Source organism: Ictalurus punctatus, chromosome 2 (assembly GCF_001660625.3).
Source record: "Ictalurus punctatus breed USDA103 chromosome 2, Coco_2.0, whole genome shotgun sequence".
Lineage (NCBI taxonomy): Eukaryota > Metazoa > Chordata > Actinopteri > Siluriformes > Ictaluridae > Ictalurus > Ictalurus punctatus.
The window spans coordinates 2,089,067-2,112,312 of record NC_030417.2 but is presented as its reverse complement, the minus strand read 5'-3'; the positions used below and the strand labels follow the sequence as shown (position 1 = coordinate 2,112,312).

The following is a 23,246-nucleotide window of genomic DNA, read 5'->3' as shown; positions in this document are numbered from 1 at the left end:
TGTGTTTAATATAATAGTTTTATTCAAAAACAAAATAAGGAACAATGTGGATGCTTTTTTTCCAATAATAGCCACATTATCATAACATTAAAATCTCTTAAAGGACAGAATAAAGAAGCTGTAACAGTATTAATGACAATTAGGAAATATAAAATAAGTTACTCATATTATATCTATATTTGAATTAAGTTTGATATTTAAAAAAAAGTTGCTAATTTTAATTCAATAAAATCGCATTACTAATATTTTATTTTGAATCACATAATCTCACAGTTGATCCGTAACAGCGCAACCAGAACCCAGTGTATAGAGGCTGAGTGAATGTGGTGTGGACTCTGTGGAGGAGCTTCATCGTTTCAGAGACGCTGTAGAAGGACAGAGTTCCTGCACTGTGATCCACATACACTCCTATTCTGGAGGATGATGGAACTCTGAGATCAGTTTTAATGTTGTTGTGCCAGAAAAAGAGAGAAGAAGAAAAACACCGGAGACTCCAGGACTGATTGTTGCCTCCAAACCAACGCTCCTTACCCTGCCCTTTCCTGCTGATGTCTTTATATGAGACTGATATGAACACACTTCTCTCACTGCTCCACTCCACCTCCCAGTAACAGCGCCCACACACACTCTCCTTACTCAACACCTGCCACAAGGAATCAAATCTCTCTGGATGATCAGAATACGGCTGCCTTCTCTCACTGCACGTCACCGCTCTGTTCTTCTCAGACAGAATGAGGTTATAATTTACTGTGTTGGGATCCAGAGTCAGATCACAGAAATCTAAACACATGACAAATGAAAAATTATATTTTTATGTTAAGAGTGAGACACCTGTGTGTGTGTGTGTGTGTGTGTGTGTGTGTGTGTGTGTGTGTGTGTGTGTGTTACACATACAGTGCAGAAAATCTTCTCTGATCTTTGGTTCTGAGGGTAAAATCATCTGAACTGCTGCAGCTGTTGTGACAGAAACAAAATGGAGAAGGAAAAATCAGGTGCTGTAAAAGGCAGAAACAGTTTAAAGTGATACAATTTGTGTCTGACAAAGAACGCACGAAGGCACAGGGTCAGGCGATCAGCAAACAAGCAAAACTAGGCATGAACGAGAAGCGCAAAACAGTATAATGGGAACAGGATCAAAAATGTCTGGGTTCCCTGTTCCCTGAGAAAGGAACGAGACGTTGCGTGAGCTTCACGCTGTGGGAAGCACCCTCACGTGTGACCAGTATCTGAAGTCTGTGTACAATTACACCTATTTATAGGTCTGCCGTGGTCAGGTGATGTGGCATTTCGCGCGTTGCATGACAAAAATTTGGTGCCTGTAAAACACGTCATCAGCTTTTATTATCTAAAGTGAAGATGCAATTCACCAGCATACCCCAGTATGAAAAAGCTATGCAACATCTCATTCTCTTCTCAGGGATCAGGGTTACATGTGTAACCCAGACATTCCCTTTCAAAGGGAACTCAACGTTATGTGAGCTCCATGCTGGGGGAACGAGTATACCCATTCCGTCATACTGAGAGTAAGGCCTGTTCAAAAAGGTCAGAACCTGATGGTCACTGCAAGACCCTCGAGCCCGGGGTGGAATCCATGTCCAAACTGTAATGTCTTTGTACGTCTCCTACTCACTTTAGAGATGTCAGGGCCAGCAGAAAAGCTACCTTCAGAGTCAGAAGCTTCTCTGAGTCTGAGTCTAAGGGTTCAAATGGCACACCTGACAGACCTTCCAGGACCACAGAAGATCCCAAAAAGGTATGCGTGGTCTGTAGATGGGCCTCAACTGCCTGACACTACGCATAAACCTCGATGGCAACAGAGGCACCATCAATAGGGGCGTGACTGGCTGAAATGGAAGTCACGTAAACTCTAATTGTAGAAGGAGCCAACCCTGTTGAGAAACATCCCTGTAAGAACTCCAGGACTGTAGGTATTGCACAGTTTACTGGGTTTAAATGATGTTCCTCACACCACGAGGCAAAAAGTCACCGCTTGAGCACATACAATTTTCTCATGGATGGTGGTCTAGCGTTAAACATGGTTTCTACACCCTCAGTTGAGAGACTGGAATCTATAAGCTGGTGCCCCTCAGGGGCCAGACCCACAGTTTCCATAGTTCTGGCTAAAGGTGATAAATCATCCCGCTGGCTTGAGACAGTAGATCCCTGTGAATGGGAAACTCCCTGGGAGTGCGGTCTAGCAGGGATATTATCTCTGAGAACCATATTCAATCTGGCCAATAAGGTGCTACTAGCAGCAGACTTTGATGGTCTTGGTGAACTCTCGCTAGAACATGTGGGAGCAGAGCGATTGGAGGAAAGGCATACAGACATGACATCAGCCATGTGTCCAGCTCTAATGGTGCGGGAAGAGTGAGGGCGAACCACAGCGGGCAGTGTGTTGCCTCCTCGGAGGTGAACACATCCACTTCCGCTTGGCCAAATCTTCACCATATGGACTCCACCACTTGAGGATGGAGCCTCCAATCCCCGGCCTCAGCCCCTGCCTCGACAGGATATATTCTGGTTACCCAGAATGTACATTGCACTCACTGACAAAAACTTTCATTCCGTCCAGAGAAGAATTATTTGTTCCCAGCTAAACAGGGGGCATGAACGTAACCCTCCCTGGTGGTTGATTTATATTGTTCGTCACAACTAAAACATGATGACCTCTCAACTGAGGAAGAAAGAATTTCAGTGGCAGAATACGGCCTGGATTTCTAGGCAATTTATATGCCCCTCTAGATGAAGGCCAGAGACCGTGAGCTGGACATCAGTCTAAGACCGCGCCACAGCCCATGAGGGAGGCGTCTGTCATTATTGTCCTGCAGTAAAGAGATACCCCTAGAGTGTGACCCGAGGCTAGAAACCAGGGACACCTTCAAATTCTCAGAGCTTGTAGGCATTGCTGCATGACACTGATTACTCTCAGGGGTTTCATTGTTGGACGAAACCCCCGACTTATCAGCCACCATTGAAATGGTCTCATGTGCAATAGGCTCAAAGGTATGACGTTGGATGCAGCTTCCATAACCCCCAAGAGTCTCTCATAGAGACTGCAGGGGATGCCCAGACCCAGCTTTATCTTGATCAATGTTGATCAGATTGACCCTACATGTGTTGGGGATAGATACGCCCTCATCGTAGTAGAAACCCATATGACCCCTAGAAAAGTCGTCCTCTGCACTGGAGAAAGCATACTTTTCTTGGGGTTCAACCTGAGCCCCCAGCTTCTCATGTGTGCGAGAACAACATCTCAATCGCTAACTTCATGGATCGCGCTAGAATTAACCAGTCTTCCAGTTAGTTTAGAACACAGATGCCCTGGAGTCGCAAGGGAACCAGAGCAGCATCCATGCACTTTGTGAAGGTCTGAAGGGATAAAGCTAGGCCGAAGGGAAGAACCCGATATTGGTACATGTTACCTCCAAACGTGAACCTCTGGAACTTCCTGTGACTGGGCAATATTTCTATGTGGAAATATATGTCTTTTAGATCTATCATCACAAAACAGTCCTCGAATCTTTGGAACAATAAGTTTGAGCATAAACATCTTGAACCTCTATGTCCGAAGAGTACGGTTCAGATGACACAGATCTAAAATTCGCCGCATACTCCCCCATCATTTTTGCGGATCAGGAAATAAGGGCTGTAAAAACCTCTCCCCCTCAGAGAAAGGGGTACATATTCTATGGCCCCTTTGTCCAAAAGAGATCTTACTTCCTGCGCTAATATCGGGCTCTGCTCTGTGCTGACTAATGTGATGAGCACACCTCAAGCTCTGAACTGGACCCGGTGACCCTTTTCTATGTTGAACAGAACCTATGGAGACACATTTGACAGTATTTTCCACACTGGACAGGGTGCCAATTCATCGCAGGGGCATAATTGCACTCATATTTACACACTATGGGGAAATTTGGAAATGTCAACCAGCCTACAATGCATGTCTTGGACTGGGGAAGGAAATCAGCGTACCTGAAGAAAACACCCAAAGCACATCAAGTAATCCCCTCACATAATCACTTGAAATCAAGTCTGTGTGTTTTGGGGAAATTTGATGTCTCTCATTACCGTACTGCAGAGAAAGTAATGATTTTCCAGCAGAACAGTTTCTCTTACCATGTTCAGGGATTTTGATGAATTCCTTCTGGCAGAATTCCTCAAGTCTCTTTTTCAGATCATAGAGAGATTTCCTTACTCCATCAAATGAGAGATGTTGATTGACAGTGATGCTGGGTGAGACCTCACGTCCAGAAGAGACATAGAGAGACTGGAAATTCTACAGAGAGAAAGAAAAACATCATGAAGAAGGAGAAAGGTGCAGAAATATACAAGTGTGAGTACACAGACAGGCGTGCGTGTGTGTATATATAGATCAGACAGTCAGTGTTACCTGGAGGAAATGTATGTGATCGTCTGTGTGTGAAAGCTGCTCCAGCTCAGTGACTCTCCTCTGAAGATCAGCGATCTCCTGCTCCAGTTGCTCCAGGAGTCGTTCAGCTCGACTCAGTTCAGCCTTTTCCTGAGCTCTGATCAGCTCCGTCACCTCCGAGCGCCTTTTCTCCATGGAGCTGATCATCTCAGTAAAGATCCTCTCACTGTCCTCCACTGCTGTCTGTGCACTGAGCTGTTAGGAGACATACACACACGATTTAAAGCTCATCTATCTAAATGACTCGTTGTCCATGTTATGTGTGTTTCTAGGAGCAGCTCTGTCTATGCTCACTGCTCACCTTTATAGTGTTCACAGCCTGTTTCAGCTCCTGCACCTTCTTCTGCTTCTCCTGGATTCTCTGCTGGGATTTCATCTGCTCCTCCTTTAACTCTCTCTGCAGATTAATGGTTAACGGAGCACCTTATTAAAGTGTAAAAGTCTGGCTTTGGGGTTCAGTTGTTGATGAATATAACTGTGAGCTGCTGTGTCATGGAGATGGTTGACCATCTCTAAATATAAATTTATTTAGTTCTTCAAGAATTAAAACATGGAAATGTTGATGTAGTGACATTTTTCATAAATGCAGAATTCCAAAGGTCATACAATACAATACTGTCCTGCATATTTATCTGTTTTCACTGCTTTAACTCATCTAATACAATCTGCTTAAAACTAGACTAATTTTAAATCAATGTTGGTGTGGTTGAGAAGGAAAACACTCAAATGTATTTTAGAATTCCTGGAGTGTTGATGGGAACCAGTGGATTACATCACAAATAACACCTACTACAAAAATGCATTACGTTATGTATTTTTTAAATATTAAGACAAAGTCAGCTCGCTTTATTAATAGGAGATCGTGAGTTAGAATCCCGATGATCCACCAATCAGACATAATTTACCCTGCTCTCTGGGTGGAAGTTACTGCTTTACTCTCTCCTCTGTCAATCAGAGTGACACTAACCAATCATGAGGGTCAGTGAGCTAATGTACTGTATGTGGAAGAATTAGTGGTCTCCTCCGTGTGTGTTCGCCTTCACCTTCTCCACTGGGTAGCTGACGTGTGATCTAAAGCTAACTAGAGCAGTGGTTCTCAATGTTGGGTTCAGGGAACTGTCTGTGAAGTATAACCAGGGGGTCTGTGATTTCTTTATTTTAATTACAGTGGTGAAAATCAGAACTCAGCATTATCAAAGTTATTATATTCATTACTGAGTTGTTATAGTTAGAGCCTGAACTGAAAAAAAAAAACAACTTATGAGTCAATTTAAAGATGGAAACCAAATGATTTTTTTTTTTTAAAAAGTGAAATGAGGTGTGTCTCCTGCTTGAAGTGAAAACCTTCAGCCCCATTAGATTAGAAATATAAATTGCCTGAATATTTTAGACTTCCATTTCTCACCTGTTTTTCAGTTCTCTCTGCTTTAGCTCCTACAGTATTGTGTCCTCTGTGTTTATGCATCGTACACAGATAACAGATGAAGCTTTGGTCAGTACGACAGTAGATCTCCAGCACTTTATCATGCTCAGAGCAGTTCTTCTCTTCTAGATTTTCAGAGGCTTCAACCAACTTGTGCTTTTTCAAACCAGGAATTTCAAGATGAGGTTTCAGATGAGTTTCACAAAAGGAGGCCAGACACATCAGACAGGACTTGATGGCTTTGTGTTTTCTCCCGGTGCAGAAATCACACTCCACATCTCCAGGTCCAGCGTAACAGTGAGCAGGAGAAGCAGCTTGGACTTCAGTCTTTTTCAGTTTCTCCACCACTTCAGCCAGCATGTTGTTTCTCTGTAGAACAGGCCTCGGAGTGAAAGTGTCTCTGCACTGAGGACAGCAATACACTTCGCTCTTTTCTTCCTGATCCCAGCAGTCATTAATACACACCTTACAGAAACTGTGACCACAGGGGATCATCACCGGATCCTTCAGTAGATCCAGACACACTGGACAGCTGAACTGATCCACCGAAAGCTGATCTAATGAAATACTCGCCTCTGCCATTTTCCTGAACTCACACACTGACAGAGAGAGAGAGAGAGACAGAGAGAGAGAGAGAGAGGGGCACTCTGAGTTTCGTTTTCACTGAAATGAACTTCCTGGTTCTGTGTGTGAGTGTATACGCGTATATATGAGAGAGAGCGAGAGAAAGCGAGAAGAAGGGAGGGAGGAGGACACAAAGACAGAGAGGTTATAAACACTCCTTTGTTAACCATTTCTTCTCCCTCTAACCCTCCTTCAGATTCAGACCATCGTTATAGGAAAAGACTAAACACTCTCAGAGAACTCTCAAGTCATGTGATGTGGTATGTGAGTCACAGCGTGTGACTGAGTCATGTGACATGGTTCGTAGTCCATGAGGCTGATGGGAAATATAGTTGGAATATGGCGTGTTGTGATGTCAGGGTGGATTCTGGGGAATGTAGTTCAAGATGATGTGACAGAACACCTCTTGTTCATTCTGGGAGCTGAAATCCTCTATAATCTCCCTTTAGAACGTGGACCTGGACAATCAGGATGTCTCGTTTGAAATTCTCAACAAAGCAGTGGACCGAGGTTATCCTCTATACTGTGCCATATCCCTTTCAGTCTATGAGATACTGCAGTTTTCCTCCACAATATTGTGAATTTAAGATTTGACTATATACGCAAAACCTTAAAATTTTCTTTTACTGAGCAAATTGTTCAAGGTGCCAATGGTTAGTTGTGTGACAAAGTGAGTTCTGGGTGTATTCTGACCATGGGTAAATATCAAGCTCAGTCCTCTTGATTGCATTCACAGAACTTTTTTCGGAAATCTGCCTGGTTTGCTCTCTACACCTGCCCATTTGCCTCTGGCTGGTAACCCAATGTGAGACCTACTCTAATCTCCTATTTCTCCATGAAGATTGGCCTCCTCTCTTAAGAAAGCAAGATACAGTATAATCAATAAACAGACTCAGTTTGAGTTTTTATGGAAATGAATCCAAGAATAAAACTGTAGAATATAACAAATCTCAGAAACCTCTGAAACTGCTTAACTGATTTGGGAAGAAGACATATTTTCACCATGTTGACCTTGGCTTGGTCCATGAACACCCATTCTTTACTTATATGTATCCCAGTTATGTGACCTTGGACATACTTCTATCCTTTAACATGCAACTGACTCTTCAAGTGTTTTCCCAGCCGAGAATGAGATGAGAGTATTGTCGATATAAGTGCTGATGAATTTTCACAGCATATCAAGCAGAACATTTCTTATGAGAAACTGAAACATGAGAGGGGCATCACTGAGATCATACAGCATTATGCAGTATTCATAGTGACCTGAGGAGGTGCTAAAAACCTGTTTAACTCTCATCTACCTGAAGAATGCAAAGTGAGGTACAAGCAAGTTTAGTGATAAATACATTCTTTAAGCTTTTTGAGGACTGGTGGAACCAGAGGCAGAGGATAATGGTAGTTGACAGTCATTTGGATTGATTCTCTGTAATTAATTAAATAAAGTTAGAGCACCTTTCCTTTCTTTTGCGTATAAATGAATTCAGCTGATGCTGGTGATGTAGAGGGATAAATATATCCCTATCTGAGAGCTTCGGAGATGTACTCATCCCTCGCTTTGTGCTCAGCAGCTGAGATGGAACATATGCACTGGGTCATGCTGAAGATTAGTCTATGTGATGCATGTTACTTATAATGCGATATGATTTTCCAAGTAAATGAAAAGATAAATAAGAGTGCAGACATTATCACAGCCTGCCAGTTCAGCAATCAAAACCTTAAGTACAAGAAGCATTGAAGCAGAAAAGCTTTGCGCTAATCTAGGGATATTTGTCAGGGCAGTATACAAGGGTACGAGGCTGTTGGCTTATTGTGTTTATGCTAATGTTCGCATAATCATTAGCTACATTATCCAACCTGGCATGAAAAAAATACATTTACTGAGAAAAATGTTTGATGAAATATTAATACTTTAATGATATTACACACTTGATATCTTGCTATAATTGATACAGTTAGATAATATAAGGAGATACAGACAGAATAACACAACATAAGTTTTTCAAAGTGATACAAATGATCATTAATCTCAATAATAATAATCAAAACTGCAAAGTTTGAAATGTGAAACAAATGAGGTGCCTGCGATGATAGCAGTTGTTTACTATAAAGCATGTGTTTAGAAACAATGTTTTAAAAAAAGATAGTCACATTTATAACATGAAAAGCTTGTAAAAGAAAGAGGATAGAAGATTTAGCTTTATAAATGGAAATTAGGAAATATAAATAAAAAAAGACTCATATTATAGCATCATTTGAATCAATTTTGATATCAAAAGGAAAGATTTCTCATCCATCCATTTTCTATACCGCTTATTGTACTGTGTCGCGGGGAACCTGGAGTCTATCCCAGGGAGCATGGGGCACAAGGCGGGGTACACCCTGGATGAGGCGCCTATCCATTGCAGGGCACAATCCCAAACATTCGCACACCTGTTCATGCCAATCAGCCTACCATGCATGTGTTTGGACTGGGGAGGAAACCGGAGTCCCCAGAAGAAACCCTCACAGTACGGGGAGAACATACAAACCCACACACAGAGGGCCACGGTGGGAATCGAACACACAACCCATGAGGTGTGAGGCGAACATGCTAACCGCTAATCCACCGTGCGCCCCTAGGCTGCTCATTTTAATGAAAAAAAAAATCACAGGTGTAGACTCTGTGGAGGAGCTTCATCGTGTCAGAGATGCTGTAGAAAGACAGAATTCCTGCACTGTGATCCACATACACTCCTATTCTGTAGGATGATGGAACTCTGAGCGCAGTCAAAATGTTGTTGTGCGAAAAAGTGAGAGTGTTAGGAAACGGGACTGGAGGCAGATGCAGGTGCAGGTCAAAGTCTTTATTACTTAGCAGACAAACAAAACACAGGGAGCACGGTCTCTACTGACTATACTTAAACTCTGGACATCTAGCTATGACCGCTAGCATGCTACACGTTAGCACATACCGTCATACTTCCTTGACATGACAAACGTAAACCAAATAATACTGCGCAAAGTGTGCAGTCACCGAGGGGTTTAAATAGTCAACATAATCAAACCAAAACATGGACACCTGGGGCAAATCAGAGGCATGATCAGACTTAAGTCAGTCAATGTCCAAGCAGGAAGCAAACGAAAACAAAAGATTCACATGACCAGTCAGAAGCCATGCCGCAGTCCCCTCTGCTGGCCGTGGCGTAACAGAACCCCCCTCCAAAGGGTGCTCCTCCCGGAGCACCAAGAACCCCCCTCCAACGGGGGTCCTGGGCCCCTGTGCGAACTGTCTCTTGCTGCCACGGAAAGCGAGGCAGCCTCTGTCGGGCAGCAGAGGGGCGGAGCAGCACCGGGGTTGAAAGTCGGAGCACTGCCCCCAGCGGCACTGGAATGCTGGGCGGCGGCTCTGGAATTCAAGGTGCCACCCCGGGAGGCTCTGGAACGCTGGGCGCTGGCTCTGGAATGCAGGGCATCGCCCCCGGCGGCTCTGGAATGCTGGGCGCCGGCTCTGGAATACAGGACGCCGCCTCCGGCAGCACTGGGATGCTGGGCACCGCCCCCAGTGGTACTGTAATTCTGGGCGCCGCCCCTGGAATGCCGGGCGCCGCCCCCAGCAGCTCTGGGATGCTGGGCACTGCCCCCCGCGGCACTGGAATACTGGGCGCCGCCTCCGGCAGCACTGGAACGCTGGGCGGCCTTCTCGGCCGGGCAGGGCAGCAGGACGGCTTCCTCGGCTGTGCAGGGCAGCGTGACGACCTCCTCAGCTGGGCTGGACAGCAGGATGGCTTCCTTGGCTGTGCAGGGCAGCGGGACAGCTTCCTCGGCTGTGCAGGGCAGCATGACGGCCTCCCCGGCCGGGCAGGGCAGCGGGACGGCCTCCTCAGCCGCCTCAAGCTGTCGCTCTGAGGTCGCCATGTTGACCTCAGGTGGGGGCTCCACCGCTGAGACCTCCCCATAGGCCTCAGGCTGGAGCTCTGCTGCCCTCATTGCCCCCCCCAAAAAAAATTTCTAGGCCAGCCTTCACCTCTGGACTGCGCAGCATGGTGAAACTCCCCTGCGGGGGGAAGCCCCAGATTCTCAGGTCACTTAGCTGGCTGCGTGGCGCTGTACAATTCCCCTGCCGATGGGGGGTCAAAATGGAACTTATCCCCAGAGGCTGGTGTCCCCAGAGAATCTTGAGGAACTGGGGACCACCCTGGGGTATTACCTGCTGCTGGCTCTACATTAATTACTTACGCTCATTGCGCAAAGATTCTGAACGCCTCTGACCACATTTTTAAAATGGATTAGGCCCCTTAAATTCACATGTTTTGAAAAGGGACCCAGAATGGTGGGAGTGTACCCTGATTCCTAAATTTTACCATTGCCAATGGCATTTTCAAATTCTAGCTGAATTCGAGCTAGGTGTCCAAATGTGGTGTGATGATTACCTTCCATTTGGAACTACCCTCCCCAGCTTCTGTGGGGTTCGTAGATAATGATACTGTAGGGCTGAGACTCCACGAGAGGGTATTGTAGGAGATTTAGATCTCAGGAATATGTAGCCTCAGCCCTGCTGTTATTTCTTGCTTAATGTAAAATACAAGCTGATGTAATACATTATGTTAACATTATGTGTTATGGTTAAACTATGTATAACATTATGTGTTATGGTTAAACTGCGTAAAGAACCTCAACCTTGACAGCCCAGGGAAACACACTCATGTCAGGAGAAAAAGAGGGCCAAGAAGAAGATAGGGGACAAGCCAGTCCCCAGGTACCCAGCAACATGGCGGAAGACGAAGTGAAAAATCTTCTGGTTCTGGGGCTGCTAAGAAAGCTATTCCTGACATTATGCTCCTCCAGCCAGACCTGAGAAATTTACAGCTTGACACGCTGGATGTAAAGAGAACTGAAAAGCTGATATTGAAAGATAATCGTTTAGTGAAAGAATGTGATGGTATACTGAGTGTGTTGAATCAAATGAGAGCTGAGGCTGAAATGTTAAAGGAGTGTGCTAAATACAGGAGAACTGAAGGCATTAGGAAACTAAATCAGAGATATGGGCAAAGGTACACAGAAGAAATAGAAAAAAAAGCACAAGATTGTACTAAAGAACCGAGACCCTCTGCTTTTACTAGACAAATAGATGAATTAGAAAAACTGATAGAACGTTCAGAGATAAATATGAGGAAAACCCAGTAAAAACATACACCCTATTTTTACATCGTGTTTTTACAACTAGCGCTCAAAACCACACAGCTTCAAAGCTAGCGCTCTATACCACAATTTCCCAACCTCTGTGTCTCTCTGTTAAAAACCCAAATAAGGGCATGCTTTCTGTTTTCTACATGCAGCTTCAGAGCTAGCACTCGTAACCTGGGACCTTTGAGAAAGCGTTGTGGTCTTGAGCAATAGCTTAGAACCTAGCACCTAAAACTACAATCAAAAAACTGTATGTATACTGAGGAAAGTTGAGTGTATAGTTGCCATTTCCTCGGGTGAAGATTTTGTCGTGTTAATTTCTTGTGAAGGAAAAAAAAACTATCAGATCCTGCGTGGTCTACGGTTATTCTTTATTTCTCTTCTTAACAGAAAACCATTAACAGACTCTGCGTAGTCTGTGGTTGTTCTTTATTTTATTTTCTTTATATTCTGAGTTAAGATAATTGTAATCCTTTTGTTCTTTAATAAGCCGACGTCCATATAAAGTACGATTTGTATAATTTACTTCAACAGTAAATTCCTTTGTTACCAACTTCTTCAGTATAAGTGAAAGGACTTCAAAGGTTCTCGAGCCCAGCGGTATGAAGACTCCGCCCCTTGAGAAGGTAAGAGGAAGTAGTTCTAAAAGCTCTATCACACCCATTCATACACCCATTCACACACCCATTCAGACACCCATTCACACAACCATTCATACACCCATTCACACACCCATTCATACACCCATTCACACCCATTCACACCCATTCATACACCCTTTCACACACGCATTCATACACCCATTCATACACCCATTCATACACCTATTCACGCCCATTCACACACCTTCACATACCATTCACACAACCATTCACACACATTCACACACCCATTCATACACCCATTCATACACCCAGCCACACACCAATTCACACCCGTTCATACACCCGTTCACACATCCATTCACACACCCATTTATACTCTCGTTCACACACCCATTCATACTCCCGTTCACACACCCATTCACACACAATTCACACACTCATTCACACCCATTCATACACCCATTCATACACACATTCACACATCCGTTCACACACCCGTTCACACACCCATGCACACACCCATTCATACACTCATGTGTATATATCAGTCTCATATAAAGACATCAGCAGGAAAGGAGAGGGTACTGAGTGTTGGTTTGGATTCAACAATCAGTCCTGGAGTCTGTGGTGTTCTTCTTCTTCTCTCTCTTTCTGGCACAATGACTGATCTTGGAGTTCCATCATCCTCCAGAATAGGAGTGTATGTGGATCACAGTGCGGGAACTCTGTCCTTCTACAGCATCTCTGACATGATGAAGCTCCTCCACAGAGTCCACACCACATTCACTCAGCCTCTATTCTGGCTCTACTGGGATTTTATCTCTAAATCAGGAACAACTGTGAGGTTGTGTGATCCAACAAAATAGTGATTTGAGGTGTTTTATGGTCAGTAATTTGTCAGTAAAACTCCATGCACATTTCCTCATTAATCCCCAACTGTGAAATAAATGTTAATATTAAATCAGTAAAAACACTAAAGATTAAAACGCTGCATTTCGACTCGGCCTAGGATAATCAGTTACACATGTAAAGGGAATGAAAGTGTAAGATCTGAATGTATTCCCAATGACGTATAAAAATTCTACTGATTTCTGAAATTAAGTGACACACTTCCTGCTCCTAAGCTAGAGGTATTTCAAAAAATGTTTCCTATTATGGCTGAACTTAAGCCTCAAATGCTTAAAAGACATCATAATATCAGAATCTGTCAGATAAAGATCTTGGATTATTTTAAGTCCCTTAGAATCCCACAATTTGAACGTAGCATCCGCTCTTCCTGGAACAAAAAAAATGATTGCCTCATATTGGACTATATTGCGATAATGAATGTAAGTCCTTTAAATGTTTTTGTACATCGTACCATATTTTTGTGTTTTACAATTGTGTTTTTAGTTTGTTTCCGTAGTCTTTTTGCTGTGTCTGAGTATATATATGAGGGAAGAGGTAGGGTTAGATTATGAGATTCCATTTTTGTCCAATGTGGAGACTCACTTGTTGAGAAGTAGAACATAACAGATTTCAGCGTGGGGTTTGGGACAGAGAGCAAACATATGACTGAGGTCACAGGGTGAACGTTTGCATTTTTCATACGTGTCAGGAACATTGGGATAAATTTTAGATAGTTTACTCCTATAGGACAGCTGCACACAAGTGATGATTTACACAATAATCTGACTTTATGCTTTTTATCATCAGACCATTTTATTTCTGTCTCCACAGTTGAACACGTCAGATTATACTCTCAGAGCCAAAGAGCAGAGACCAGTTTCTAATAGGTACGTCTACAACAAACACACACACTCACACACTCACACACACACACACACATATTCTCTCTCACACGCACATACACACTTAAAAAGTACTCTCTTTACTTATTCATTGCTTGAACCAGACTCTTTCCGTTAGCAAATATTTTTAACGTAATTATCTCTCTCTATATATACCCGTCGTTATATATCTTAGATTTGAAGCTGTGATCTAAGAAACATCAATATGTCTGCCGTCGCAGAGGCGAAGTTCCTGAAACATCATTGTTTTTCTTCCATAGAGACAGCAATACACGATGACTTTATAAAATTCTAATTCTAAATTCTTGATGATTCCTACCAGTCAGTGTTAAGGCTGTATCGGTCTTTCACTCTGCACCATAAAGGACAAACCGCCTGCGTGTTAACACGGACTTCAGGGTGAAACTTTTCCTCAAACGTCCTCCGGTTTGCTTGTTGTCCAGAAAAGCTGAAAAGTCTCGCGCAGCCCAGCCAGGAGACGCCAAATTGTCGTGGAAATTAGACAACACTCGCAGACTCGTCCTCTGAAGGTAAGAAGGTTTATTACAGAAAGATGGTTAACACAGGATAGAATAAAGCAGGATAGAATAATGAGAGCGCTCTGAAGCCCTTGTATTAAACCACTAGTATATATATGAAACACAGAACATGACATAATTCTGTGTACCGATAAGAAGCAGTTTGAGGCAATTCGAAGAGGCTTTGTTTTAGGATCTTGGACAGACGAACATGTTTGTGTCTCTGTAAGCAGATAAACATTCTGTACTGATCTCAGTGTCATGACATGGCTTTCTTAGGTATTATCCTCTGATGAACATGAACAAGAACAAAATTATTACAAAGTAAAAATGAGTCATTTCCCTCACAAGCCCAATTTTTATAGAGTCCTATATTTTTCATAGATTTCATGTTCTCAGGGCCCAAGATTTCAGGTACCCATTTTCCCCACGCTCTATGATCTTAGACCCCCTATGTCTTTCAGGGTTCTATGTTCTCAGGACATTTGAAATCATCCATGCATTACAAATTACCCCAACTATGACAACTGGAACCCTTTATAATCCTTAACCATAGGACCCTTTATGTATAATTTTGCAGGAATATATCACTGAGGGAAACGTAGAGCCCTGGGAATATCTATATGCCACCCAGAGAGGATACAAATTGGTTTCCAGGACAAAAAAACGACCTTGGCTAGCATGGAAGAGTGGCAGCTCTCAACATCAACTGAACACCAACTGGTGAAGACAAGAACATGATGTGTGGGGGAGAAAAGGGTTGTATCTCAAAAGGTTTTTTTTTTCCTTGGGGGAAAAAACACACGACTCAGCATCACTGTGGTGTCGTGTGTTCATGCCTTGAGGCATGTCATGAACACAGAAAGTCAGAAGTTTAAATGGAGAGAGATGATATCTGAAAACCTGGCAGCAATACAGTACAAAGACTCCACTAATGTGTGTATTAATCTGTTTCTGGTTACTAGTTTCATGGCAAGTGGGTTGAGTTTCCACCAGAGTCATTATAGTGAGAGTGAGAGTAATGGAAAAGAAGATGGAGCCAGAAAGGCTGAGAAAATAAGAGAGAAACATATATGTGGTTTAGAAATTGAGAAAGAGACAAGCGAGAGGGAGAGAAGGAGAATCAGAGAGTAATGAAAAATGAGAGTGGAAATGGAGAAGGTAACAGATATAAAGAGATATAGAGATGCTGAGCTGGCGGTGTTTTCCGTTAATTTGTCAGACATACCTATATCACTCTATGATATAGGTATTTCTATATGCTATGCTATAAAAATGTTTCTAAAACCACAACACTGATTTAAAGACACATTATGAGAACTGTGATATGCATTATCAAGATGACTAGTTTAATCATCTCAGGCTGCCCTGAAATTAGGACCCAGTTGGAACTGAGTTTATTTATTTATATATTTTTAAAAATCTCCACCAATTTTACTTCAAAAGCGACTCACAGGGAGTAGGTAGTTGTCAGGTAGATTCAAGAGGTGGATAGGGCTAGATGAGGAAAGGGTTCCCTTTCAAAGGAAACTTCAACATTGCGTTTAGCATAACACTATGGGGAGCGCCTCTCGTGCGTGACTGGTATCTGAAGCTTGTGTAAAATCATGTCAATTTATAGGCCTGCCATCATCAGGTGACGTGGCAATTAAGCCTATTGCGTGATATAAACGTGGCACCTGTGAACCGCGCCATCGGCCTTTATTATCTTCAGCGAAAGACTGCATGTCAGTTGTTTGTGTAAAGAAACAAAAAAATATTTTCTCAAAATCTCAGAACTTGTCTATCCCTTTAAAAAAGATAAGAAAAAAAGGAATGAGTGAGAGAGAAAAATGTGAGTGAGAGAATTCAGGAAGTGTGTTACAGCTTGCTCCTGTTTCATGACGGGAAGTAGTGCACACTTTCTGGGTGACGTGTTTATGAGTGTAGCATGCAATGGCAACATCAAGAGACTGCGCATGGTAATGCCTACATTAAGCAGCTCGGTTCGCGACTTGCGCTCTTCTCAGAAGCCGAAGCGAGCTGAGTTTCGGAGCCTCGTGGATTTGGTGGATCTCTTATGGATCCGGAAGAGGAGCTGGGGACGAGCGCTGCTCTATCTCTTGCTCTGTTTTCCGGGTTCGGCTCTCTGCTGCATTTTGGAGCTCGCTTGCTCTGTTGCCCCTTCCTGAATTGACTTTGCCCCTGGTTTAGCTAAGGCCTTCCTGTATCCTATGCCGGATTATATTCCTAAAGTGTCTACATTGGCTGCCCATCCTGTGGTGTTGCAGGCTTCCTGCCCTCCTCCATTCCCTACATTGGAACAAGAGAGAATGCACCTGCTGTTTCCAGTAAGGACTCTCTGTACTTACATCCACCGGTTCGGCCAGTGGCATAAGTTGGAACAGCCGCTGGTCTGCTTTGGCGGTGACAGTAGAGGTGATGCTGTATCAAAGCAGCGCATATCTAATTGGATAGTCGAAGCAATCTCGATTGCTTTGTCCAAAGGGGTATCCTTACAGGATGTGTGTGCTGCTGCAAGGTGGTCTACGCCTCACATATTCATCCATTATTACAGCCTGGATGTTCATTCCACCCCGGGCTCGAGTGTCTTGCAGTGACCTCAGGCTTGGGTCTTTTTGAACAGGCCGTACGCTTGGTATGACGGAGTGGGTATTCTCGTTCCCATACTGTTATGCTAAATGCAATGTTGAAGTTCCCTTTGAAAGGGAACGTCTGGGTTACACATACACGGGAACGAGACGTCGTGTAGCTTTGTCATACCAGGGCAGGCCTGTGAATTGCGTCTTTGCTTCAGATAATAGAGGCTTATGGCGCGGTTCACAGGTACCATATTTATATCACGCGGCACGCTTAATTGCCACGTCGCGTGATCGTGGCAGGCCTATAAATAGGCACGATTTGACACAAGCTTCAGATACTGATCTCACGCGAAAGGTGCTCCCCATAGTGTTGTGCTAAACACAACGTCTCGTTCTCTTCTCAGGGAACAGGGTTACATGCGTAACCCAGATGATTTCATTACAAATGCAATTTGTCTTGCAGCCAGCAGAGGGGGTAACAGCTCCTATAAGAGATGTGTGCTGATTGAAATCAGTCTGTTTAACAAATATGGGACTCTGGGAAATATGACAGAGTTCTGGGCAAACTGTTCAGCTACAGTTTAACTACTACTAAACACTCCTAAATTGTATATTTCAGTTTAGCCTCTTGTTTTTTTTTCTAAAGGAGGGAAAAAAGGTCTTGCACGTAGAATATAATGAGTTCTTTCTGCCACTAAGGAAGAGATGGAGGACGGAGGAAGATGTGGGAATGACTGGGAATGGGCCCAGAAATCCATCTGTTTCCATGACAATGGCTTCCCCAGCTTCCCCTCCATCCCCCAGGCTACTATTTACTCTACAGTAAATAGTACTGCACTTTAATCAGTGCTTAAATTTCACTCGTTTATTATTTGGAAACTGTAGTTTATTAATCACAGAAATATTTATCCTGCACTCACCAGGATTCGAAGGTGGGCCGAGATGTGACGTACAAGACGTGTATACTAACTAGATTTTTATATTGATTCCACCCGTATTTCAGAGCAGTACACTAGGATCATGTCAGAAGTAGCATATTAATTAAGATGAGGTGGTTATGTAGCAATATAGAAGATTGTTTTATTTAGTTGCCATAGCTCTCGAATGTCAAAACAAACACTACAAAATTCATAGTATTTCCTAAAAAACACATTTTTAAAAAAGGAAAAACAAACAAACAAACAAGACAATTAATTTGAGGTGTTAACCTAAAAAAAGTGTCTATGGACGATTCCGCACTTATAATGAAGTATTGTATTAATTATTCTGCACGGCACTACTGTTTGGAAATTTAACAGAGAATCAGAAGCGTTAATATTCCAGAAAAATTGAGTTTATAATCTAAATGAATTAATATTTGATGAATGCATCTATTTAGCATGAATTGGGTTTTATATTATAGATTTTAAAAAAACGTGCTACTTTTTGCTGTCTTCTTGTGATTTTAGAACAAATATATAAAAGTAAATAAAAGAACAACAGAAAACACATCCCAAGACAGGGATTCAAAGCTCAGGAATAAAATCAATCAATCAATCAATCAATCAATATACATATATATATATATATATATATATATATATATATATATATATATATATATATATATATATATATATATATATCTCCCTCCCTCCCTCTCAGGAAGCCACTCCTCATTTCAGAGAAAACGAAGCTCAAAGTTCAGTGCAATCTCTCTCTCTGCGTTTGAGTTCAGGAAAATGGCCGAGGCCAGTATTTCAGTAGATCAGCTTTCAGTGCATCAGTTCAGCTGTCCAGTGTGTCTGCATCTACTGAAGGATCCGGTGACGATCCCCTGTGGTCACAGTTACTGTATAGTGTGTATTAATGACTACTGGGATCAGGAAGATGAGAGCAGAGTGTATCGCTGTCCTCAGTGCAGAGACACTTTCACTCCAAGGCCTGTTCTACGCAGAAACATCATGCTGGCTGAAGTGGTGGAGAAACTGAAGAAGACTGAAGTCCAAGCTGCTTCTCCTGCTCACTGTTACGCTGGACCTGGAGATGTGGAGTGTGATTTCTGCACCGGGAGAAAACACAAAGCCATCAAGTCCTGTCTGATGTGTCTGGCTTCCTCTTGTGAAACTCATTTAAGACCTCATCTTGAAATTCCTGGTTTGAAAAAGCACAAGTTGGTCGAAGCTTCTAGAAATCTACAAGAGAAGATCTGCTCTGAGCATGATAAAGTGCTGGAGATCTACTGTCGTACTGACCAAAGCTTCATCTGTTATCTGTGTATGACGGATGAACACAAAAGCCACGACACCGTCTCAGTTAAAGCGTACAGATCTGAAAAACAGGTGAGAACTAGAGACATTTTTTAGGACCAATTAATTCTACTTATGTCTACAATCAGTTGTTTTAACCTGGTTAAAAATTTATTTAAAGTTAAAAATCTTTTTCCATTCGTGTATTCGTAAGAATTTTTTCAAATGCATTAAAAGATTATTGAGATATAATTTATCATCATTAAGTTGAATTTAAGTTGAATTATGTTTAATTTCTTCTTGCTCAGTGATGGGCATAATCTTGTCAGACAGGTAAGTGAATGTTTCTACTGACTGGGTGGGGCAACACACATATTTCACAAAGAGAGACAGCGAGAGCGAGAGAAAGAGACACAGACAGAGAGACAGACAGATAGACAGACTCAGGGTAAAGCAACTCACATTTCAAAACATTTCTCCTGCACGTAGTTCACAGTTGCATTTTTCTGCCAGGGATGGTAGAAATCTTACATCCTGCAGCTTTAAATAGGCCGCTCTAATAAAAAGACAAAAGCAGGCTAGGGAATTCGGAGTTCGATGGAGTAGGACGGGAAGTTGGAAGCTCCTGCTGATTTCGATTAAAATTGTAATTAATTTGCTGTTTTCGGTCATACAATATATTTTGACTTATTCTACTCTGTTTCCTTGTTTGCAATTTTAACTTTTTGGCACATTATAATGTGTGGAAAGAACACGGAAACCTGTGGTAGCATTCAGACACAACGGAGGCCAAGTGTGCATGCCGTGAGCGAGCCTCCTTCTCCCCCTGTATCCACATCGCCGAGTGGTGACCCTGACTTCACCGCACTCAGGCTTGAGTTGCTGGTTTTACTGAGGAAGGACATCGCCGATATTTTTGAAAAGGAGCTCCAGAAGCTCCAGGAGACTCTCGGGGGTGCGCTGTTTACTATCCAGCTTGACCTGCAGGCCGTGAAAACACAGCAGGCTGGTGATAAAGTTGCTACCGAGGCCACCATATCAACACTGAAAAGTACTGTTGGGGAAATGGAGCACGCTCTCTCCGGTTGCACCGATGACATAGTTCATATGAAGACTACTATCGAGTCTCTCACTGCGACTGTGACTCAGTTATAGAATAAACGTGAGGATTTGGAGTCAAGGTCACGGCACAATAGCGTTAGGATAGTGGGAGTTCCAGAGGGCGCTGACACCTGTACAACTGCTGCTGTAGCGGCCTTGTTAAAGGGGGCATTTGGTCTGGAGAAGGAGCCGGTTTTGGACCGGTCCCACCGGACCCTTCAGCCGAAGCCCAAGCCTGGTGAACGACCACGAGCTATTGTGTGCAGATTCCGCTATGACAGTGACTGTGTTGACATTTTACACTGTGCAAGAGCGCTCCAGCGGATTAAAGTGAGGGATTTGACCATCTCCGTTTTCCCTGACTACACAGCCAAGACAGCCCGGGCCCGAGCCGCATTTAATGAGGTTCGGCGTCAACTTCGTGGTATTGAGGGAGCTCGCTATAGAATACTTCACCCAGCTCAGCTTCGCATTACACATAACGGTGTTCAGAAGGACTTTATTTCAGAGGAGGAAGCAGGAGACTATGTTAAACTTTTGATATAGGGGTGAACTGCATCACCTACACAGCGGAGTCTTTTTCACTCTTCTTTTATTTCCATTTTTTGCACTTGGCCTTCCAGCTTTACAGAATTCGGATTCTTATTGAAGATATTGTCGTTGCATTACTCCACCTAGATTTTGTGGACTTACTCCTCTTAAAATTTACTTCTGTATTAAAAAAAAAAAAGATATAAGCAGTTCATTAACAGGATTATATGGGAGGAATAAAAGGGACGTCTTGGGCATGGAACCATCATCCAGGCTTTTACATTTTAAGTATGTGCACACAGAACACAACTAATAAACACACACACAGTACACACTAACTTTACAGAACAGCTCGAGACACAGCTGTGTAAAACATATTTTAAATTTATTACCGTTAAACCTCATGAGTGTTGCAGCAAAAAGCATTCACCTTACAGACAGGAGAAGGTGAGTTTAAATCCCATCAGTGCTGTACACCAGCATAACTGGCCTGCGGTCTCCTCTGTCAATTAGAACAACAGTATCCGTGTGTGTGTGAGCTCATGTGTAGAGGAAGTGGAGTAAATAAAAAACCTAATCAACTAAATGTTCACAGAGTGAGTTAAAGGAGGAGCAGATGAAATCCCAGCAGAGAATCCAGGAGAAGCAGAAGAAGGTGCAGGAGCTGAAGAGAGACGGTAAAGAAGGACATCAAATTTCCCCAAAACACACAGAAATGATTTCCTATGATTACGTGAACTTCCTGTTATTGCTGCCCTCTACTGGAACGATGATTTTATACAGTTACACTTTTTATTCATGTCTTAATTGTCACGAGTTCCCCTTTAAGCAGTGTGCTGTTTTGGATTTGTCTGCCTGTCTCTCTCTTAAATAAACCTGTTCATACTGAGATTGCCTCCTACCTTATCTCCGTTACATCACGAATCGTGACCGAAATAGTGTAAAATCTTGTTTTATTTTCAGTTATTCTACTATGAATAAAGCACAGAGGACACACACACATTTATTCACACACTCCTACAAAGAGAGAGAGACCGAGAGAGTTTATAAGTCATATGAATGACATTTATTCAGTCAGAACATTTCTTCTGTAGTCATTAGTCACCAAAGCAGCTCTCTGCTCGTGCTCATGTTATTAATAAAGTTTATTTCTCTGTCATTCACAAGGAAAAAATCTCATTTAAATCCCACAGCTAGAGAATGTGTTTTCTAAAATAAAACGCTGATTAAACATCAGACACAAATCTGATCACTTTAAACTGTTTCCGTCTTTTACACCACCTGATTTTTCCTTCTCCATTTTGTTTCTGTGTCTCCACAGCTGCAGCAGTTCACATCATTTTACCCCCAGAACCAAAGAGCAGACAAGATTTTCTGCAGTGTACGTGTAAAACACACACACACACACACACACACACACACACACACACACACACACACACACACACATAAATACAGAGTGTCTCACTCTCCACATAAATATAATTAATATCTAATGTGTCATGTGTTTAGATTTCTGTGATCTGACTCTGGATCCCAACACAGTAAATTATTACCTCATTCTGTCTGAGAGGAACAGAGCGGTGACACGCAGTGAGAGAAAGCAGCAGTACTCTGATCATCCAGAGAGATTTGACTACTACGGGCAGGTGTTGAGTAAGGAGAGTGTGTGTGGACGCTGTTACTGGGAGGTGGAGTGGAGCGGTGTTGGTGTGGACATATCAGTCTCATATAAAGACATCAGCAGGAAAGGACAGGTTGATGAGTGCTGGTTTGGACTCAACAATCAGTCCTGGAATCTGCAGTGTTATTCTTCTTCTTCTCTCTTTTTCTATCACAACAACATTAAAACTGATCTCAGAGTTCCATCATCCTCCAGAATAGGAATGTATGTGGATCACAGTGCAGGAACTCTGTCCTTCTACAGCATCTCTGACACAATGAAGCTCCTCCACAGAGTCCACACCACATTCACTCAGCCTCTGTATGCTGGGTTTATGCTCGACTGTTATGGATCAACTCTGAGATTATGTGATCCACAATAAACTGGTGGTGTGTTTTTACTTTTCATATGAAGCACAAAAAAAAAAGCTGTAACATGAAATTTTCATTAATACTGTTATCTTCTTTCCTCTGTCATTTAGGACTTTTGGATGTTATAATTGTGCCTATTATAAAGTAAATCATATTAGAACTTTGTTTTGTTTCTTAATATATCTTTATTAAAAATAATACAGTTGAGTGTG

At 42.6% G+C, this 23,246-nt stretch overlaps 2 protein-coding genes across 2 annotated transcripts; one reads left to right on the top strand and one right to left on the bottom strand.

Annotated features, from left to right (window-relative positions):
- On the bottom strand, nucleotides 1–6,738 carry LOC108257640 (tripartite motif-containing protein 16). The gene is made up of 6 exons (XM_017455559.3): nucleotides 5,841–6,738; nucleotides 4,737–4,832; nucleotides 4,397–4,630; nucleotides 4,123–4,282; nucleotides 895–954; nucleotides 1–780 (listed from the first exon to the last, which is right to left on the bottom strand). Exons 1-6 carry the CDS (start codon nucleotides 6,438–6,440, stop codon nucleotides 248–250), a joined length of 1,683 nt encoding a protein of 560 aa, XP_017311048.1. The 5' UTR covers nucleotides 6,441–6,738; the 3' UTR covers nucleotides 1–247.
- A 7,598-nt stretch (nucleotides 6,739–14,336) lies between these two features.
- On the top strand, nucleotides 14,337–23,246 carry LOC128629432 (tripartite motif-containing protein 16-like protein). Its single transcript, XM_053677545.1, has 6 exons — nucleotides 14,337–14,570; nucleotides 15,139–15,494; nucleotides 18,785–19,461; nucleotides 21,596–21,677; nucleotides 22,322–22,381; nucleotides 22,513–23,246. The coding sequence occupies exons 3-6, from the start codon at nucleotides 18,862–18,864 to the stop codon at nucleotides 23,043–23,045; spliced, it is 1,275 nt and encodes a 424-aa protein (XP_053533520.1). The 5' UTR covers nucleotides 14,337–14,570; nucleotides 15,139–15,494; nucleotides 18,785–18,861; the 3' UTR covers nucleotides 23,046–23,246.